Source organism: Lutra lutra, chromosome 10, assembly GCF_902655055.1.
Source record: "Lutra lutra chromosome 10, mLutLut1.2, whole genome shotgun sequence".
Taxonomy (NCBI): Eukaryota; Metazoa; Chordata; class Mammalia; order Carnivora; family Mustelidae; genus Lutra; species Lutra lutra.
Window position 1 is genome coordinate 18,357,516 of NC_062287.1, and position 18,374 is coordinate 18,375,889.

An 18,374-nucleotide genomic window follows, 5' to 3' on the forward strand; every position below is an offset into this window, starting at 1 on the left:
GAACCATGAGAGATTGTGAACTCTGAGAAACAAACTGAGGGTTTTGGAGGGGAGGGGGAGGGGGTGTTGGGTGAGCCTGCACTGGAGCACCGGGTGTGGTGCATAAACAATCCTGGAACACTGAAAAAATAAAGTTTAAAAAAATAAACTATTTTGAACTAAAAAATAAAATTCCACATATGAGTGGGAGGGAAAAAAGGGGAAAAAAAAACCCCACAATTGAGATACCACCTCACGCCTGTTAGAATGGCTGTCCTCAAAAAGATAAGAGCTGTGTTGGTGAGAATGTAAACTGGTGCAGCCACTATGGAAAACAATATGGAGATTCCTTTAAAAATTAAAAATAGAACTACCATATGATCCAGCAATCCCCCTTCTGGGTATGTATTCAAAGGAAATGAATACAGGAGCTCGAAGAGATACCTGCACATGGTATCACTCATATGTGGAATCTAAAAAGCCAAACTCAGAGAAACAGACAGCAGAAGGGGGATTTCCAGGGACTGGGGAAAATGGGGAGACGTTGGTCAAAGGATACAAACTTCTAGTTAGAAGTTCTGGGGATCTACTGCACAGTATGGTAATTAGTCCATAATATGGTATCGTATAGTTGAAAGTTGCCGAGGGGAGGGTTGATCTTTTTTTTTTTTTTTTAAAGATTTTATTTATTTATTTGACAGAGAAAGATCACAAGTAGACGGAGAGGAAGGCAGAGAGAGAGAGAGAGAGAGGGAAGCAGGCTTCTTGCTGAGCAGAGAGCCCAATGTGGGACTCGATCCCAGGACCCTGAGATCATGACCTGAGCCGAAGGCAGCGGCTTAACCCACTGAGCCACCCAGGTGCCCCAGGAGGGTTGATCTTAAATGTTCTCACCACAAAAGGGGAAACAGTGATTAGGTGACCTGATGGAGATGTTAGCTTAACACTGTGGTGGAAATCATTTTATAACAATAGGTAGACCCGATCAACACTTTTATACCTTGAACTTCTACAACGTGAAGCAGCAATTCTATCCCAATAAAACTGGGGAAAAAACTTCAAAAATAAACAAAACCTATTCTTATAGCTTATGGTGTATAAGGCTAGAAAAGAGGGGCTTGGGAAATCTCTGGTGATCTATAAAGAGATCTAACTCTGCTTTGCTTCCTGTTAGCTACATGACCCAGCGCTGATGGTCAGAAAATTAGTCAAACTGCTCATGAGTTAACCCACAAGTGGCACCTGTATGGTTTCCCTTTTCCACCGGTCACTGAGACACCTTGCATGCACGGCCTTGATTTCTGCACATTCTGTACATTTCGACCCCACTTTCATAGAGTGGAACTACTCTTTCTCTCTACCTCCCTCCTTTCTAGGGAAATGGGTAAACAGAGCTATGGGAACTCTAGAAAGGTCTTGAAATAAAAGTTTAGAATCCTAGCAGTTGCTTTGTCTTGGGATCGAAATGTTTTCATCACCTTTGTTCATTTCTTCTCTTACAGACCTCACATTCCAGTCAGCAAATTAGTGGTTTCAGAATCCTATGACACTTACATTAGTAGAAGTTTCCAAGTGACAAAAGAAATAATAAGTGAGTGTAAAAGTAAAGGTAGGTGATATCATTTTGGACTCTCTAATTAATTATGTGGTCATTCCTCCCTCGCGGTCTGTAAGCTATTCAAGCTGTTGCAACTTGCTTTGGTAGACTTGCTTAGTAAGGAAGAAAGAAAGACTTTTCTTATAGATACTTTCATGTTAAATTTGTAATATTCTCTCTAGTAAACGGTAGATATGCCATGGGAATCTACCAGACTTAGTTGCTATATGAAAGCATTTAGAATTCTGCACTACATCTGTTTATCTTGCACTCTATGAAGGAAGTTCCCTGTTAAAATTTCCAGACGTTTCTGGGGCGCCTGGGTGGCTCAGTGGGTTAAGCCGCTGCCTTCGGCTCAGGTCATGATCTCGGGGTCCTGGGATCGAGCCCCGCATCGGGCTCTCTGCTCGGCGGGGAGCCTGCTTCCTCCTCTCTCTCTGCCTGCCTCTCTGCCTGCTTGTGATCTCTCTCTCTCAAATAAATAAATAAATAAATAAAATTTCCAGACGTTTCTTAACCTAACACTGTTGTTGCCCAGGATTTGACCCAGGAGCATGGACACCCACACCTTCACCAACACAGTCACTGCTACCGCTGACCAAGAGCGGTGTTCTGGAAGACTCCAGTCTGTCACTGTATTTGATAAACACTGAACTCAAATATTTAATGATACCTAAGACTAGTCACCATCCATATTTAGGGAAAAAAGAGATGCCGAAAGTATATGCACATTTCCACTGCTTTTTAAGTTATCTTCATAGAGCAAAAACTGGTATTACACACACCGAAATGTTACCCGTGGAGAGCCCCGGTCAACAGTATTGTCACAACTAACAGTGATAAACTACTCATTTCATTTACTACTCCTGTGCTCCCCACTGTAAAGATACTTGCCAGCATAGTCTATCAGCCAGAAAGTATCAAGTGCTCCCAGTTCTAAGGTGGCAGCATTGACAACTGTATTATAAGAAGTAGCAGAGAGCCCTGTAGACACAGAATCGTTTTGTATCTTGATTGTGTTGTTTACAAAGAGTTTCACACGTGATAGAGAAAGTAAACTGCGTTACGCCAGCACCCATTTCCTGATTTTGCTAGAGTACCATAGGTAGGCAAGATGTTCCCATTAGGGGAGGTCAGATGCCTGGTATGTGGGACCTCCCAGCTGTGCCTATAGTATATATACTATAATGCAGTATAATATAGTATATGTACTATATACTGCACTGTATACTACATACACACATAATATGTGTATCCATGTTTGTGTGTACCCATATTATGCAATGCCATAAATATATGAGATGTAATTTTACACATTGTCTATATTTACATACTATATATATACATAATTATAGCCTACTGTGCATCTATAATTATTTTCAGATTAAAAGGTTATTTTTTTAAACGATATTAGGCTGCCTTAGAAATTCAAAGCTTTTCAAAATATTGTTTGGCCAAATTGTCTCATTTTTTTAGGATGTCTGTCCCTCCCTGGAACATTTGACCTCCTATATTTACAAAGTTTACATAGGTCTTTATAGAAATGGTCTTTCCAGGGGTGCCTGGGTGGTTCAGTCAGTTAAGCATCCCACACTGGCCTCCACGCTCAGTGGGGGGTCTGCTTGAAGATTCTCTCTCTCAGATAAATAAATAAATCTTTAAAAGGAAGGAGGGAAGGAAGAAAGAAATGGTCTCCCCAGTCCCTGCTTTTCTTCCCCAGGAAATAACATCCTGATTGTGGCTCACGCGTCTTCCCTGGAAGCGTGTACCTGCCAGCTGCAGGGCCTGTCCCCCCAGAACTCCAAGGACTTCGTACAAATGGTCCGAAAGGTAATTCATATTTCTATCGTGGAGGCTGTGGGGCCAGGCAGTGTTAGAACGTTCCCTGACCAGCCGACAGCTAAGCTGTTTGCAGCATGTGTTTCTGATCTGGGAAGATGCACGTATCAATTCACTCGACCAAGCTGTACTGAGTGGCGCTCTGTGTAGGGCCTTGTGTAAGAGAAAAGGATGTGTCTGAGCGAGTTTTAGTTTCCAGGAGCACAAATTTGGGAAGTAGCTAAGAATTCAAGGCAGACTGTCTGGATTTCCCTGAGGAACCATGGACTGGATGAACAGGGGTGAGTGGACCCAGAAAGCATCTGACAGCTCAGCTAGACGAGAGGGCCTGGGTGGTAGGCCAAAGGAAGCGGTGATTTAAAACGATCAGCCTGCAAGGCAAACCAGGAACAAGGCCACGAGACAAAATCCCATGAGAGTGACCCACACATCTGGATTCTTCCTTCTCAAGCCTGTGGAAGAGGCTTTCCCATCAGCTGCCCTCCCACACACTTCCCTCCAGGCTTCCTGTATCTGCCCCCAGAGAACCAGATTCAAACTCGATTGCAATGCTTTTCTCATTTTTTTTAAAGTTCATTTATGCATCTGTGTCCACCCCCATTACTCTGTAAGCTGCTTGAAGGCAGAGATTTTTGTCTTGTTTATAACCGCAGCTCTGGGCCCGTGCACAGAAATACGTTTAGGGACGCCATGGCTCCTGACATTAGGAAAGGCGAGCTTCGGCTTCGACTATTACGGATACCCATGCCAAGAAGGGGGAAAAAAAGAAGAAAAGACGAAACTGGGTGAAAAATGTTTTAAAATAGCGTAATCTCTCCCATTGTCCAAATATAATTTCTGAAATGTCTGAGCTGCATTTTCAGCTTGGTTCACAATTACAAATTAACTCTGGGCACCTCAGCTTTCTGTATGATTGTCCTCTTTCCTCCCACACTATTAAGCAGCAATCTATAAACAATTACTTAATTACACTAAGGGAGCTCACCGTTTAATGAATCTTTTCTGATGAATCCCTTTGCCGTGTAAATGCCTTTCCCTCTAATTTGTCAATTTCATCTGTTTTGTTTTCCTTTATTGATTTTTGGAAGAGAGGCCGGTCTACAAAGCCCCTGTCAATTCCTGGGACTGTTCCTTATTCCCAAGGGCCACCTGAACATCTTTATGTGTAGGTTAAAATGAAAGCATTAAACTTCTGTTTTCTGTTTCCCTTCCTTGACTGCTCTGACTTCAGATCCCATACTTGGGGTTTTGTTCCTGCGAAGAACTGGGAGAAACTGGGATATGGCAGCTGACAGACCCACCTATCCTCCCTCTCACCCATGGACCAACTGGGGGCTTCAACTGGAGAGAGACCTTGCTGCAAGAATAAATCATGGCAGTGAACGAGAAGAGGAGGCTCTAGAAGGCCTTTGGGAGAAGTGTCTTTCTGTGTGTTTAGTGACAATGGCCAAGTCCGTACCACCTCCTAAGTGGACAGCTCAGAGTCTTTGAGCAGATTTCCTTTCATGCTTTAAAGCTCTGATGATGAGACTGTGGGAATGAGAAAAAGACCTGATTCAGGGATGGAATTCATTCTCTCTGGATGCTTACCTAGCTAACAAAGCTTTCGAGAACTGTCTTCATAAATCAAGGCACCTGCTACAGCAGCAGATGTGTTCTTCCTTCCTTCTGTGCGTGGCTGAGGAGCCGGAGAGCTCCTGAAGGGAGCAGTCAACCTGCTCCAAGGAAGAATGCGAGAGGGGGGCGTGTGTCCAGAATCCAGCTGGAGAGACACCGAGCTGCCAGTTTGGGGATGGGATTCTCTTTTGGACTCCATGTCCAGTTAGGCAAAGCCAAGCTGAGAGATTCCTTTTAAGGTTATTAGAAAACATGGCCCTGCACAGAGTTGTTCTTATTACACATCAAATTCGACCCTCCCTAGGACCCCCACACCCATTCTGCTGGCTCAAGGCGCCTGCTGGATGACTCCGTCCACCCTGGTACCTACTCCCGCCGCGTTTTCTCTAGAACAACTGGCTACGGCTTTTTGCTATGGCCCTTCCCCCTTGCTTCTCTCTGTGAAATGGGGAGACCAAGCACTTTTGGACACTCAGGAGGAAGACAGACGTGTGACGTATTCAATTGTGAGAGCAAAGAACTTACAAAATATAAAGCGACCTGGCGTTATCCACGTCACAGCATTTCCAAATCACCATGATCTGCTCATCTTTGCCCCTAGAGTCTAGACTGGTAACTGGTAAAGGATGTTGGCATTTTGAAAGCGTGTGTGTTTGGTCCGTTACTTGAGTCAGCAAGAAGCTCATTCCTGTGCAATATGGACGTCTTTACAGACCGTACCCAGGGTTAGGTCATTGTACACAGAGTACTTGTCACCGAGGGCAGAACATCCACCAATGCATCAGTGACGCCAGGGACGCTCAAAGAAGTCAGGGAACTAATTTAAAGGATGACAGTCACAATTGCTGTGCGTGCTGTCATTTTCTATTTGTTTTTCTAGAACTTAACATACCGAGGTAAGGCTACTTAAGAAAAGGTGGGAGAGCCACGTCCTGTGGCTTCTCGTCACACCCGCTTCCTGAATTCAGAGGGAGTTTATTTAAAAGAAAAATAAATGACAATCAAACTGAGACATCAGTGTATTTAATTGTGTGACTAGCTGACTGTTGGCTGCATACGACGGTCTGGTGTGGTGTAGTTCACTGTGTAGACTATGTGTGCAGATGAGATCTGAGACATGTAGAGAAACAGTGTAACACAAAACAGTGTATATTGTAGCAAATAGTACATATGAAACCCAAAAACAGATCTGTGCTCCTATTTGAAACTGGAAAGTGAGGATTCCTAAAAAGAGGAGGAAAGTGAAAGGATGCTGGCTATGTGTCTTAATCGGCAAGAGGATTACAGTTGGGTTTTTTTTTTTTTTTTTTTTAGGCCACTTAGACAAATATGTCATGAATTTTAGATTTTAAGAAACAAACTTGATATTTTCTAGCATTGCACCAACACTGATCCAGCTACTGGGTATAAAAATACTCCGTGCTGATACCATTGAGTAATAGAAAATATTTGAACCTTAAAAATAGGGGAAATATTCCCAGTAAGAGGTTTCTAGGAGAAAAATCACATTACGGGTGATAGGATGTCACTGCTATTCATTCTTTCATCTGTAATGAAATGAATCTACTCTTTAATCAGATCTGTAATGTTCGTTAGATTCTCCACAAATTTTCTTGGACATGCAATGGTCAGAATAATGCTTGAGCACCTCACATCTGACTTCCTTGAAGACTGTGGCTGTGTGTTCTGGGCAGCGTCTGTACCTGGACAGAATAGGGCTCAGGATAAGTTATCCTCTCCCCCTCTTGGCTGTCTTGGTCCTGTGATGACCTGAGATGCCAGTTCAGCTGGGTACCAGTCCATTGTCCTTAGCACAATATGGACGGAGTCTTAGGCTGTCCTCTACATGAGCAGGAGGCAGAGATCTGAAATCATTTGCTGAGTAATTGAGGTGGAAAACCCTGAATTCAGGAGTTTATCCTTCTGCTTTCATTATCCGGATCGTTGATCAAAATGGCCTGAATGATCTGAATTCACATTCAATTCTCTTTTCACATATTGGTATTTTAAAAACTAAGACTCCAACGGAGCTATTCTTTGAAAATCATGTTGAATCTGTGTGTAATAAAAAGAATGCAGGAATGTATTACACGATTTCATTTTCATCCAAAAATTCTAGGTTGACATCACACCCTGAACTTCAGCTTGGTTCTTTTTGATCCGAGGCTGATGCTTATTTAGAACTAACATTGTGGGGTGGGGAAGACAGGGAAGGAAGGAAGGATGAAGGAGGGAAGGACAGACGGACATCAAGAGAAGAACCAAATGTTACTTGCAGAGGGGAATTTTTTGTTTTATTGTAGAAAGTTGCCTGAAATGGAGATGAAATTAACTAAAGGCTTTGTTCTGGGATTGAAACTCTGAAACAGTTTGCTGCTGGTACACGAGTGTCCCATCAACCCGCTAATGCCCCAGTATTATTCATAGGTAGGACTTCGGTTTCCGTGATTTTAACATGCCACAGCTATTCCTTGTGGACGGGAATAATTGGCACATTTTAATGCACAAGCTGGGGGTCTCACTTTCCCAGGCCCTCTTCTCCATCACTGCATCCGTAGCTGGGAGTTTATTGCTTTACCCCGGTGTGGAGTTAGAATACAGTGTTTTCCATTACATTTAGATTCATAGAATCTGAATGGCTGATTAAATGGCCATCTGATGGCTGAAAGAGGGGGGTATTTTTCACCCTGTAGTGAATGGCTTGGAGGAGTTTCTACTTTTTATTTGAATTATACTTTAACCAAAGAATTATTTTAAAAATAACCTTATATTTAAAAGAGGATTTTACAGAAAATAAAAAATTTAAAAAAAAATATCTCCTGGAGTGATGTCCGTTTGGTAAATCATTGTGGATAATTTTCTTGCATTTTAGGCTGATGTGGTCATTCTCCTGTCAGTGGTATTTGGATGCATCTACATTGTCCTCCAACGGCACTTAGCATTACCATAAATGTATCTTTTCCACTCAACTAGCTGTGTTCCTATTGAAGGAAGTCTTCTATTTCAATTACCTAGTGTCACTGGGAACTAATTGAAAAGCTGCAGTAAGAGAAGTTCTGTCTCATTGTCTTTGCAGAAAAGCGTCCCTCTGTAGCAAAAAGGGAGGCATTCCTCCGTAACCTAGGCACTCTGCAACTCCTGGGTTTAATTTGAAAGCGGTGATGAATTGCTCTTTTGAATCTACTCTGAGTAATGCGTGTGTTCGAATACAGATGAACCTCCCTCCCTTAATTTTCACAGGCAGAGTCACAACTGTACTGTGTCTGCGGGAACTCAGATAATGAGGCGCAAGGTTATTTGCATTTAAATTGTAGTCCTGCACACGTATGAGAACTAAGAGGCAGGAGTCTAGTCCGGCTGCCTTGCCAGCAGGGATGAGATTGGCCTTGGAGGGTAGGGGAAAAAAGCATTTTTAACATCTACTTAGGTTAATACTCACTTTACAGAGGTGATGGGAGAATATTTTGTTCAGTGATGGCAGATGCTTTTCATGTTTAAACATAGGATTCAAATTGGATTTGCTTCTCTTTAACACTTCAACATAATGAATTTTCCCTGGGAAAGTAACTAGCTATAATGAAAATTTGAGGGAAGGGGGAAAAAAATGCCGCTAAAGACAGAGGAAATAACTTGATCTTTAAATACGTATAATATTATGTTCAGCATATGTAAGTTTAAAATTATAGTGAGGAGCAGTCAAACTTAATAGACAATCAGCTCTTACAGATGTCTTACACAGTACCACTTAGCTGCCGTTACCCACACAAAAATCAGGATTTTGCAGCTGTTGAACTATTTTTGGACTATGTACAAGATACGCATGTATCATGGGAAATGTGTGCTGGTTCTTTCTCGGATGGGAATGCCATCCCAAAGCTTTTCGGTTATGCATAGACCATTCTCAACCTGCTGTGTTTAGAGGTATATTGGTTTCTTTCTCATTTTTAAGGCTATTGTATTTTTTATTATTCTTCTATGTGATTCAGGTGTATTTATTTGAAGAAAAAGGTTTGTCATTATAAGAAGGGAAACCACACGGAATTGTATCACCAAATCCCTTGTAAACTACCTGTGGCATCTATGCTTTCCCAGCTGTGTGCTCTTCCTCTGGATACAGCCCCAGCACCATTGTAACTAGATCATTCCATTCCAGGAGCATCTCCGTTTAAGTGGTTCACAGATGATTTAATAAAGAGGAACTGAGTCCTCAGTCAATCCAGAGCAATCTCATATTAAATTCTGAGTGGTCTCTATTCCTATTGTGTTTTGAGATCTTACTGTGGTCATTATTGTTTCATGAATGTCCATTAGGAGTGGGATTCTTCGCTCAGGGACCCAGAGGGGGCTTTGCTGCTGATGGAAATGGAAAGATGCTCTGGGAGCACTGGGGGGGGGGGGTGTCTCTGATTCCCCTTTGGTGAGGCTTCCCTCTGGGTCACCCAGGCTGGAGAGGTGACACTCGCCCAGGAGTGAGAAACTGTGCTCCGAAATGCTCTCATTGCCCATGTGCGAGCCCTCAGCCCTCACCCCTGCTTGCCTTGAGGAGGTAGGTGTGCGAGGGACCACCCATAGATTAAGAATTCGGGTAAGAAAAGGGAAATCCAGCGCAAGCTAGGTTCCACACTACCAAAAGTCATAACAGGCCACCCCCCTTCTTTTTTTGAGAAAGAGAGCGTGAGCAGGAGGAGGGGCAGAGAGAGAATCTCAAGCAGACTCCCCCCTGAGCGCAGAGCCCCACGAAAGGGCTCGATCTCTCCACCCTGAGATCATGACCTGAGCTGAAATCAAGAATCAGATGCTCGACGAACTGAGCCACCCGGGTACCCCAACCCCATTTTTAAAGTAAGGCTATGTGAAGCTAATAGAAGTTAGAATAAACGGTATATGCAGGTTTATTCTCGGGACACGAACGCAGGTTTTCCTGGACAGAGCCAGCCACAATCTGGGCCTGGTTTACTTCCTGAGGAAACCTAACAGCGAGTGCTCCTATCTGCAAAGGACCAAGCTATGTTTAGCCTCACGGCTGGTTCTTGGTGGTTCTCTGCCTGACAGATCCCCAAACTCATTTTGCCCTCTTGTGATGCATGTAAAGGCTGCCTGCACATCCAGGGAAAATGAATCCACATGCTCTGGATTTGTTTAAGCCAAAATCAGCAAAAAAAAAAAAAAAATTTTTTAAGTAAGTTGAGGACCAAAAAGCACTCTTCCTTCTGAAGAAACAGAATACTTTGTTTTGCCATCAATAAACACTTGCTCCTGACCGTGGAGAGCAGCAGGTCTGGAGAGCTCCTGGGTGACACTGTGCTGGTGGTGTAATCCAGAAGGTCTATGTATCGCCGGAGAAGAATCTCATGCCGTACCAGGGAAGCTGCCCTTATTCTGGCATCAGACAGAGCTGGGTTCTTATCCTGGCTCAACCGCTTACTGGACTGCTTAAACCGTTCTCACCCGTAAAATGGGCACATGAGTTTTTACAGCACGGTTGTGGGATATGGAATAATGACTATAAAATGCCTAATAGGGACGCCTGGGTGGCTCAGCGGGTCAAGCATCTGACTTGTGGTTTCGGCTCAGGTCCTGGTCTCAGAGTCCTGGCATCGAGCCCGGTATCAGGCTCTGCACTCAGCGTGAGAGTCTTGTCCCTCACCCTCCGCACCTCCCCCTGCTCGTGATTGCTCTGTCCCTAAAGTGAATAAATAAAATCTTTTTTTTCTCCCTCTCTCTCTGGGTGCCCCGCCCACTCTCTCTGGCTCCTTCTCTTAAAACAAACAAATAAATAAATAAAATGCCTAATAGGACACCCTAGTAAGATACTATCTGCTAGTAAATAAATAATTGCTTTTCCTAAGGCCAAAGAGAAATGAACACATATCGCCATTTCCTTATCTGTGGAAAATATCAGAGACAAGGAACAAAAGCAGCCTCATTCATACCGGTATCACTTACTATTATCCCCAGAAATTATCTTCCTCAGAAAGAGGATGTGTGGGTTGCATTCTGCGGTCTGCCTATGAGGCTGCCTTAAAGATTTACCACCTTCCTCTTAAATGCCCATTTTCGTTTCTCGTAATTTTACAAGGTAAGGAGAGCAGGTATTATGAACGCACTATATGAAAGAAACAAAGACACGGAGGGCGTGGATTCATCCTCCATTCTACAGTACTGACTGAACACGATGTTCTTGGCAGGGCGGCAAGCTGATGCTACAGTGGCAAAGAAAGCAAGGTCCCCGCCCTTATGGAGCAGAGACAGAGACACGGGATACACACACAAGATAATGACAGAGACTGATCAATGTCGTCTAGGAAGAAAACTGGGTTATCCAATAGTAACTCTGGGACGGATGTGGGGCAGGGCGTACTTGACATAAGGTCGGTCGCGGTGTCCCTGTGCAGCTGGCCAGGAAGCCAGGTGCAGGGCTAAATGGGATTTCAAGGAAGACCGAAGGAATTCAGATGCCTCTCAGTGAAAAGGAGTTCGCTGGGTTAGCACACCAGGGGTCAGGGAGCTAAAGCTTAGGAAGCACAGCAGAAAGTGGGGAGTGGGGCGCCTGGGTGGCTCAGTGGGTTAAAGCCTCTGCCTTCAGCTCAGGTCGTGGTCCCAGGGTCCTGGGATGGAGCCCTGCATTGGGCTCTCTACTCAGTGGGGAGCCTGCTTCCTCCTCTCTCTCTGCCTGCCTCTCTGCCTACTTGTGATCTCTGTCTGTCAAATAAATAAATAAAATCTTAAAAAAAAAAAAGTGGGGAGAGACAAGGTTGGAGAGGTAGGCAGAGCTAGACACAGGGCCCTGTACACCAGGGCTTGGCGAGCTACCCGCCCACAAGCAGAATCCAGCCCACGGCCTATGTTTAAACAGCCCACAAGCTAAGAATGTCTTTACAATTTCAAATGGTTAAAGAACACCAAAAGAGGAATGCTATTTCGCGGCACATGCTAATTATATAGAATCCAAATTCCAGGGCCTATCAATAAAGTTTTATTGGCACAAAGCCATGCTCATTCATTTACATTTTGCCCAAGGCTGCTTCCAGCCTGCTAGGGCAGGCGCTGCTACAGACTCTGTATGGCCCACAAAGCCTAAAATATTTACTACTTGGGGCTTGACAGAAAAAGTTCACCAACCTCCACTGAGACCGTGGCAAAGCGTTTGGGTTTTATTCTAAGCCTGAAGGATCCAGCACAGACACAGGTTTACCTGGCATAAAAATTGGTGGGTTCAGAGGCTAGGAAAGTGATAGCCAACATCTCCCGAGTGTTAATGTGTATCAGACACTGTTCTAAGTACTTAACAGGTAGAAACTTCCTTAATCTTGACCACCCTATTCAATAGATACTCTAATTATTCCAAGTTTATGGAAGAGGAAGCAGAGTCTTACAAAAATCCGATAACTCACCCAAAGTCACATGGCTAGTACATACTAGGGTACAGATCTGCGCTGTGTCAGCCTTGTTCCAAAGCCTGGACTAATCGTTTAAGATATTTTTGTAAAGAAATCTTAAGGCAAATATTGCCCAGCCCTGAGGCACCCCGGGGGGATACTTGGGTTTCTTCAGAATGTAGTTTAGAAACCACTGGTTTCATTTAACCCCCTCATTTGCAGATGAGGACCGCTTGGGAAGTCATTTGTCCTGGGAAAAGAGGTGTGAAGGGAGACGTGAAGCCTGCACCTACCTGTCTGGGTGCGTTTCCCCCAAACCACAGTCATCAACTCCTACTTGGGTTCATTTTTCAGTGTGATCCATTTGATTCGATTCTAGGCAGCAGTCTTTAGAACAAAAGCTTAGCGGACTTTCTCCTTTTGCAGGTCGATCTAACCTACCAGGGTTCAAGGGAGCATGAGATAAGAGCTCCAGACTGATGGAGGATCTTCTGTGTGCCACTGTGCTGGGCGCTTAGGATACTATATTGAATTCATACCTCCTGGTCATACCTCCCACGCTGTAATTATTCTCCCCATTCTACAGATGGGGAAACTGTCACCAAGAGGCTTGGGCGTTATTGAGGGCTACAAGGCCACCAAGTGGCAGGGCCCACATGACAAGTCCCGATCTGTCTGCCTCCTACCCTCCCCCCATACTCATCCCACTAGGCTTTGCTGCTGCTGAAAAGCCTTTTCTCAATAATTACTGCTGTTGCCCTCTGGTTTAGAAACTCTGTAGCCACATTGTGTATCTACAACAGAGCTCAAAGACTCCCCAGCACCAGCGGCCAAGTAGCCACCCAAGGCATCTGCTGGGAAATGCAGGCAAGACCACTTCATGCTCTAGCCTTGGGAAAGACCACGGATTCTTCGCACCGGCCAGAAAATGTCAAGAAGAAAGTTTAGGCCCCTCTTATAATTGCAACAAAAACCCCAGTGGCTTCTACCTGGGGAAATCCCCTGTCATTTCTGACCCTTAAAACCATCCATCTTTCACCTACTTCATAAATGTCTCCTTCTTCAGTTTTTCTTTTTCCCTCAGAAAGCCTAGATTGACCAAGGTGATGGTGGGAGAGAGAAGATGTCTATTTCTCTAAAATCTGTACCCCCCCCCCATGAAATGTTATTTCCTATTAGTACTGGAACATAGTAGGAGGATTCATTCAAGAAGATCAAAATGACAACAGGCCGTCAGCGGTGAGGCCTCCAACATGCAAGGTGGTCAGTAGACACCCTTCCATTAGCAAACAGGTAGAAGATCACTCCCTGACCACTGCACTCCAACCTCATCTTTTCCTTCCATGCAGCAAAGCAGCCACAGCAGCTGCCTTCCTCTGCTAAGCCCCCCCCCCCCCCGGGGCTGCAGGCTGAAGGGGGGTGGGGAGGGGACAGGAAGAACCGTGCAAACCACAACTGTGTGTCATTCACAGTCATAAGCCTGCCTTGAGGCTCTGCACCCACGGGCCATTTTAAACCTCAGTCCAGTGGACAACCAGGACGTTTGTCAGGGTTTGTGACCAAGTGACTATCACACCCGTGGGTGAAAAATATACACTCATCATTGCCCACAGCACAATCTAAAGTGAGGTCTTCTTTAAGGCTCTGGAAGAATTCGAAGTCAAGCATCCTTTTAGGCTTCAGAGCAAAAAGAACATCTCAAATGTTCTTTCATTCGTTCATTCATTTGCTAATTTATTTCATGTGCTATTGTGGGTCAGGTGCCCCAAATTAGATGTTGAGATGGAAGAGGGAGGATGTCGGGTGAGATGGGTCTCTTCCACTGACAGCAATTCCCACAGAAGGACCCAGCTGGGATATCCCATCCTTCCAGCCCCTGGGGGACCAGGGGAGAATCTGGGTAGCATGTCAGAGAGTACAACCCAAATGTCAACTAAGGACCGGTATTTAATAAACTAACTTGAACTTTCTTTCTCTGAATTAGATTATCATGAAAAGCAAATGTGGGAACATACCAGGTTCTCTTTAATGTTACCCTACAACTGATTCAATGTAATAAACAATTATTTAAAACTACCCTATGATAAATAACCCAGCAATCTAGCTACAGGCAAACAGGTAAACAAACTATGGTATATTTACATAATGAGCTACTACTTGGCGCTAGAAATGAACGAGCCCTGAACACGTGCTACGCCGCAGATGAACCTCAAAATAATTATCCAAGTGAAAGAAGCCAGACAAAAGAAAGTGCACACCGTATGATTCCATTTATGGAAACTTCTAGATAATGAAAAGCGAACCAATAGAGACAGAAAGCAGATCCGTGGGGGCTTCTGGATGGGAGATAGGGAGGGACAGGAGGAAACTTGCAGGGATGATTGGAATAGTCACCATCTTGACACTGGTGAAGTGTTCATGGGTGTAGGCATGTGTCAAAATGCATCAAATTGTATGCTTTTGGACAGGCAGAGTCATTATGTCAGTTACACCACAATAAAGCTATTTGGAAAACAACTATGAAGGATCAGTGCCAGGAACACCAAGGTAAGTGAAACTGTGCATTCAGGAAGCTAGGAGCCTAGCAAGGGAGAAAGATACATACCCAATTAATAGAATGGTAATCACAAGACAAACCAGTATGAGAAAAAGAAAAAAACAATTATGAGGCAAAGAGAAGGAGAGAGGTGATTTCCTTTTTTTTCTAGGAGTCCAGAGGACAGTAATGGCTAACCACATGCCAGAAACTATGCACAGTAACTTCTTTCATTCTTACAGCAACCCTATGAGTGGGTACTGTCATTGTACCCATTTCACAGGTGAGGAAATAGGCTTTGGCCCCAGAATGCATGTTCTAGTCCCTACTCTTCTCTGAGAAGTGCCACATTTGATCTGGGCCTTAGAAGAGGACTAGAATCTCCCTAGATAGAGAAGGCCATTTGGGGCCGAGAGGGCCATATGAACTATGACCCAGTAAGACTATGACTATCAAAATGTACTATATGCTTGAAATATGGCAAGAAAGTTCTAGGAGCATATTTTGAGTTGGGGTAGAGAAGAGGGCTGAAAAGTCAATTGTGGTTAGGGTGTGAATGGCCTTCGATGATGTGAAGAGTTTGGATGACAATCTTCAGGCAGAAGGAAACCACTGGAAGTTTCTGAGCAGAAGAATATTCGTGTTTTAGAAGAAGAATGGGAAGAAAACAGAAAAATCTACCTGTCTGCAGTTAAATGAACACCTGGAACATTTCTTGGAAACTGATTCACAGGTGTGGCACTAAAATCACATTAAATCAATAGATTTGGGCTGGATACACTGTAATTTTAATTTCAACCTCAGGATATTTTATTCTCTGGTAACCTGAGTCCTATGTTCATTCTGTTTTCACCTATGTTTCCATACATTTTTACCCAACAATGAAAATTACAGAAAATCACCCCTGGAAAAGAGAGAAGCAGGGGCACCTGGGTGACTCAGTGGGTTAGGCATCCCAACTCTAGATTTTGGCTCAGCTCATGATCTCAGGGTTCTGGGATGGAGCCCTGCATCAGGCTCCACGCTCAGTCAGGAGTCTGCTTAAGGAATCTCTCCCTCCTCTGCCCTTCCCCCAGCACTCATTCAACTCTCTCTCTCTTTCTCAAATAAATAAATCTTTAAAAGAGAGAGAGAGAGAGAGAAGTAAAGTAATCCTTCTCCAGGCCTCTATCTGAATTTAATTCACAACTGGACCAAGATTTTTTCCCATTGGCTTAAAAGGAAAAGTCCCATGCTGACATTTTTACTTCTGTTTCCTGTAAAAGTGGTTTCTGACCTCCTCATACATTCGAGTTAGAAGATAAGCTCATGATCTGGAAAATGAGTATCTAGGTCCAGACAAGATGTTGGCGCCATGCTGGCCCATGTGATATTACCAGAAATAAACTCCTTGCCCTCTGTGCTTCGACAGGAAGCATTAGGAGATCCTATAAGGAACACCACTCTTCCAGGTGAAAATGTGAGAAATTATCAACTAACCAAGGGCAATTCACATCTCCCATGGGAGGCCCAAAAAGACACTGTCCCCCGTTCCTTGGACTTTCTTAAAGAGGTAGACAGGGTACAAAAAGAAGGCACCACCCTAAAGCAAGGACATGGCAATCACAGGAAAACTGAATGCTTAGACACCATAGAGCCTTAAATATGAAACTGGAAGTACCTGGAGGAATTTCATGCAAAAAAAAAAAAAAAATCCAACCAAAGACTGAAGTCTTGTCTTGTCTTCTCAGCTCTGCCACTAACTGTAACACTCCAAGCAAACCACTCAGTCCTCTATTTTTAAAAAAAAATGGTAGGATGCAACTTATCCATTCCCTGTTTCCATAAGTAAGTCCGTATATGTCAAAAGAGTCAACAAGCAATTTATGGAGAATCCCGTCTGACCTCAGCTACACCAGCTGGTAGCAGAGCGAGGGTTAGCTCCTAGATGTCTTGATTTCCGTTCCAGAATGCTGTCCGTGTTGCTCAAACTTGACTTATGATACCCCAAAGAGCTTGTTAAACACACAGGTGGCTCCTCATTCAAGTGAGAGTCTGATTGAATCACTCCGGGGCTGACCCTAGCCGACTGCATTTTTTGGCTAGAGGCCCAAGGCCTTTATATCATCATACAATTAGGGAAACGTTACCTTCTATCATGCTATGCCCTACAAGGAAATTCTATTTTCTCTCCTCTTTTCATTCTACCTGTTAAAATAGGTAAAATATTTGAGAGGCATCTGGGTGGTCTGGTCGGTTAAGCGTCCGACTCTTGATTTTGGCTCAGGTCATGATCTCAGGGTCATGGGATCAAGCCCTGCATCAGACTCCAGGCTCAAGACAGAGTCTGCTTGAGATTCTCCCTCTCCCTCTGCCCTCCCTTTGCTCACACACCCTCTTGTTCCCTCTCTCTCTCAAATAAAATCTGTAAAAAAATAAAAAGGTAAAATATTTGAAAGATATTTTTGATGGATAAAATTTTCTCTACCAAAGGTATCAACAGATTTACAGAGTAATAGTGGTCATTTTTGTTTTTAAGTTTTATTCCATTATTTTGTAAAGTAATCTCTACACCAAGTGAGGCTTGAACTCACCACCCCAAAATCAAGAGCCACATGCTTTGCCAACTGTCCAGCCAGGTGCCCCCTCATTTTAATTAGAACCAGTGAATATGATTTCCTCTATGATTTTCCAAACATTGCAGTCTAGACTACTTTTTAACCATAAATCTATTAGTATTCTGCTGTGCGGCCTAGAAACAATGAAATAGTGTATCTCAATTTGCCCAATTAATGACGATTAAATATCAAAATGGTACATTTGTCTATTGTCACCCCTCACTAGATCATATTCTCCTTTATCGTTAAGATATTTATCTTTTTAAATTTATTTTTTTTAAGATTTTATTTATTTGAAAGAGAGAGACCACAAGCAGGCAGAGAGGCAGGCAGAGAGAGGGAGAAGCAGGCTCCCTGCTGAGCAGAGAGTCCAATGCGGGGCTCGATCCCAGGACCCTGAGATCATGACCTGAGCCCAAGGCAGAGGCTTAACCCACTGAGCCACCCAGGTGCCCCTGATACAGATTTTTTAAATGATCAGATAATGTGAGTGGATGAATTCTACCCTTGAAACCATTATACACTGTTATCAGAAATGAAAAACAAAGGTTTAGCAACAATCGTCCTGTTATCATTGTCTAAGACATCAGAAAAGTGACAACAAGGTCACATCACCACACAGGGAAATTTTAATCTCTCTCCCACCCCTCCTCCCCGCAAAGTCTTACAACCTAGCTGATTTACCAGTACTACCCACGTGTGGCAGAATGACCTGTGCCACCAACACATCACTCACACCTCTCCACAATCTCGATGACACATGCTGTCCCCTAAATGTTCCACCCGGAGGTAGTCTGGGGGCAGCGAGCCAAGAGGGGGCTTCCAGAGCC

The 18,374-nt window shown here is 43.8% G+C and overlaps 1 protein-coding gene across 2 annotated transcripts in view; it reads left to right on the plus strand.

Annotated features, from left to right (window-relative positions):
- UBASH3B (ubiquitin associated and SH3 domain containing B) overlaps window positions 1-9,258 on the plus strand; it is a 139,418-nt gene extending 130,160 nt beyond the window's left edge. For both annotated transcript variants that reach the window (XM_047691968.1, XM_047691967.1), the window contains exons 12-14: window positions 1,482-1,588; window positions 3,297-3,406; window positions 4,647-9,258. In XM_047691968.1, the coding sequence (XP_047547924.1) occupies window positions 1,482-1,588; window positions 3,297-3,406; window positions 4,647-4,784 (355 nt within the window). In that variant the 3' untranslated portion in view covers window positions 4,785-9,258. The remainder of the gene's footprint in view (window positions 1-1,481; window positions 1,589-3,296; window positions 3,407-4,646) is intronic.
- The last annotated feature ends 9,116 nt before the right edge of the window (window positions 9,259-18,374 follow it).